At 35.7% G+C, this 1,733-nt stretch overlaps 1 protein-coding gene across 1 annotated transcript; it reads right to left on the reverse strand.

The window, feature by feature from the left end:
- Positions 1-310: 310 nt before the first annotated feature.
- On the reverse strand, positions 311-1,727 carry LOC116340007 (serine protease Hayan-like). Its single transcript, XM_031766121.1, has 6 exons — positions 1,689-1,727; positions 1,456-1,604; positions 1,247-1,378; positions 1,120-1,176; positions 878-1,061; positions 311-805 (listed from the first exon to the last, which is right to left on the reverse strand). The coding sequence occupies exons 1-6, from the start codon at positions 1,705-1,707 to the stop codon at positions 465-467; spliced, it is 882 nt and encodes a 293-aa protein (XP_031621981.1). The 5' UTR covers positions 1,708-1,727; the 3' UTR covers positions 311-464.
- Positions 1,728-1,733: the final 6 nt, after the last annotated feature.

Here is a 1,733-nt window from a genome sequence, read left to right on the forward strand (position 1 = left end):
AATCTTGCTAACAAATTTTGCGTACAACGTACGACGTACAGATTAACAAAAACCATGTTTAAAAACGCCAAATTCGTGTTCTCTGACCTCAATATTAGGTGGAAAACATGTTTCCAAAGTTTTCAAAATTTTGACCGATTACAATACTTTTCACCTTACACTATGTGCGCGGAAAAGTAAAATCTCTATCTAAGAATGAGATTTTAAAAAGTACCCCCTCTAGAAATCCGACCTCGCAACATACTGTAGTGAATGTAATAGCTTTGACGACTTTTGAATAAAATAGACAACTTACACTCCAAATTAAACATTCGGTATCCAACAAAATTATTCTCATAAATTTATTCAAATAAAAAAAATGTTCATATGAAAGTCATATACATTTGGGTGAATGAGTAAGAGAACTAAAAAAAATTATTCATTAAAAGTGTTTTCGTTCATCCAAATTCAAATCATTTGGTGCCTTATACGTTGGGCCAAACGATTCCTTCGATCCAATCCAAATAATATGCGACCCTAGTGAAAATGGTTGGTAGAGCAAGACCACAGCTTTGACCAAACGATACAATGCCAACCACCGTGGCCAGCGATGTTCCATTGTTGGGGAAATAATGCAATGGCCCAGCAGTGTCTCCGTAGCAAGTGTCGTTTTTTCCTTGAGGGTCATGTGCACAATATTGTCCTTTGATCAGACCATTTCGATAGTTGGGCAAATTTTGTTCGCGATTCCATTCCATCATTGTTGAGTTGCATTCCGATAGGGGCATCAATTCCGTTTTGAGCAGGATCTCTGATTGCACATTCTCTTTAATTCCAATATAATTAAGTTAAAATTAGTTTAATTTTTCATGCCAAAAATTAAAATAATATAGCCTACGTTCAGCTGATGTAGTTGCCCAGCCGATTACAGTGAGCTTCACATCCGATGGTATGTCATGCAAATTTGTTTGTAAGCAAGCTGGCCTAATGTAACTTGAAAATTGGATTGTGTTTTTTACCCGAATCAAAGCAATGTCATTCACTTTCGTGTCACGATCATAACGCGGATTAACGATGATCTCCTGTTCAAAATAATTCTAATCAATATTTACTTTCGCTTAAAAAAACAGGAATAGTAACCTCAATTTCATGATTGGTTGCTTTAATTACGTCGTTATTTCCATTTTTCAAAGACACCTGTTTAATATTGATAATAAAAATAAAATGAAAATAATTTTGAAATAAAGCACTGCAGTGTATTTCTTACCTTTCCCATACGAACCATTGTCGGTTGTCGCTGACTCACACAGTGTGCTGCCGTCAGCACAAATTTGTTTGAAATGATTGTACCACCACAATCGAAGGACGATTGGTTGGGGTTAACATAGAGCAATGCAACCTAAGAAATAAAAGGAGTTACATTGCATTTTAAGTCGAAACTGATGAGGTTATCACTATTTAACATGAAATACCAACCATCCAAGGGAATTCATTATTTTCGGCCAATTCACCATTTGAACTACGATCCCCTGAATAATTTCTTGCAAATACAAAAATCTGTGGATTTTCATCGTCTGGGACCAATTCGCCAGTTATAATACGATCCGTTGAATGCCGGAAACAGGCTAAACAAGAAATTTAACATGAATTTTTTTTTAAATGCGTGTCCATAGCGATTCGAAAAATGATTTACATAAAATGATTTTTACCATTTTCTGATGGCCGCATTCGACGAACGGCATTAAGGAGGTCAA

The sequence above is a fragment of the Contarinia nasturtii genome, unplaced genomic scaffold (genome assembly GCF_009176525.2).
Source record: "Contarinia nasturtii isolate CC-2019 unplaced genomic scaffold, AAFC_CNas_1.1 Cnas_scaffold_611, whole genome shotgun sequence".
Classification (NCBI taxonomy): Eukaryota; Metazoa; Arthropoda; class Insecta; order Diptera; family Cecidomyiidae; genus Contarinia; species Contarinia nasturtii.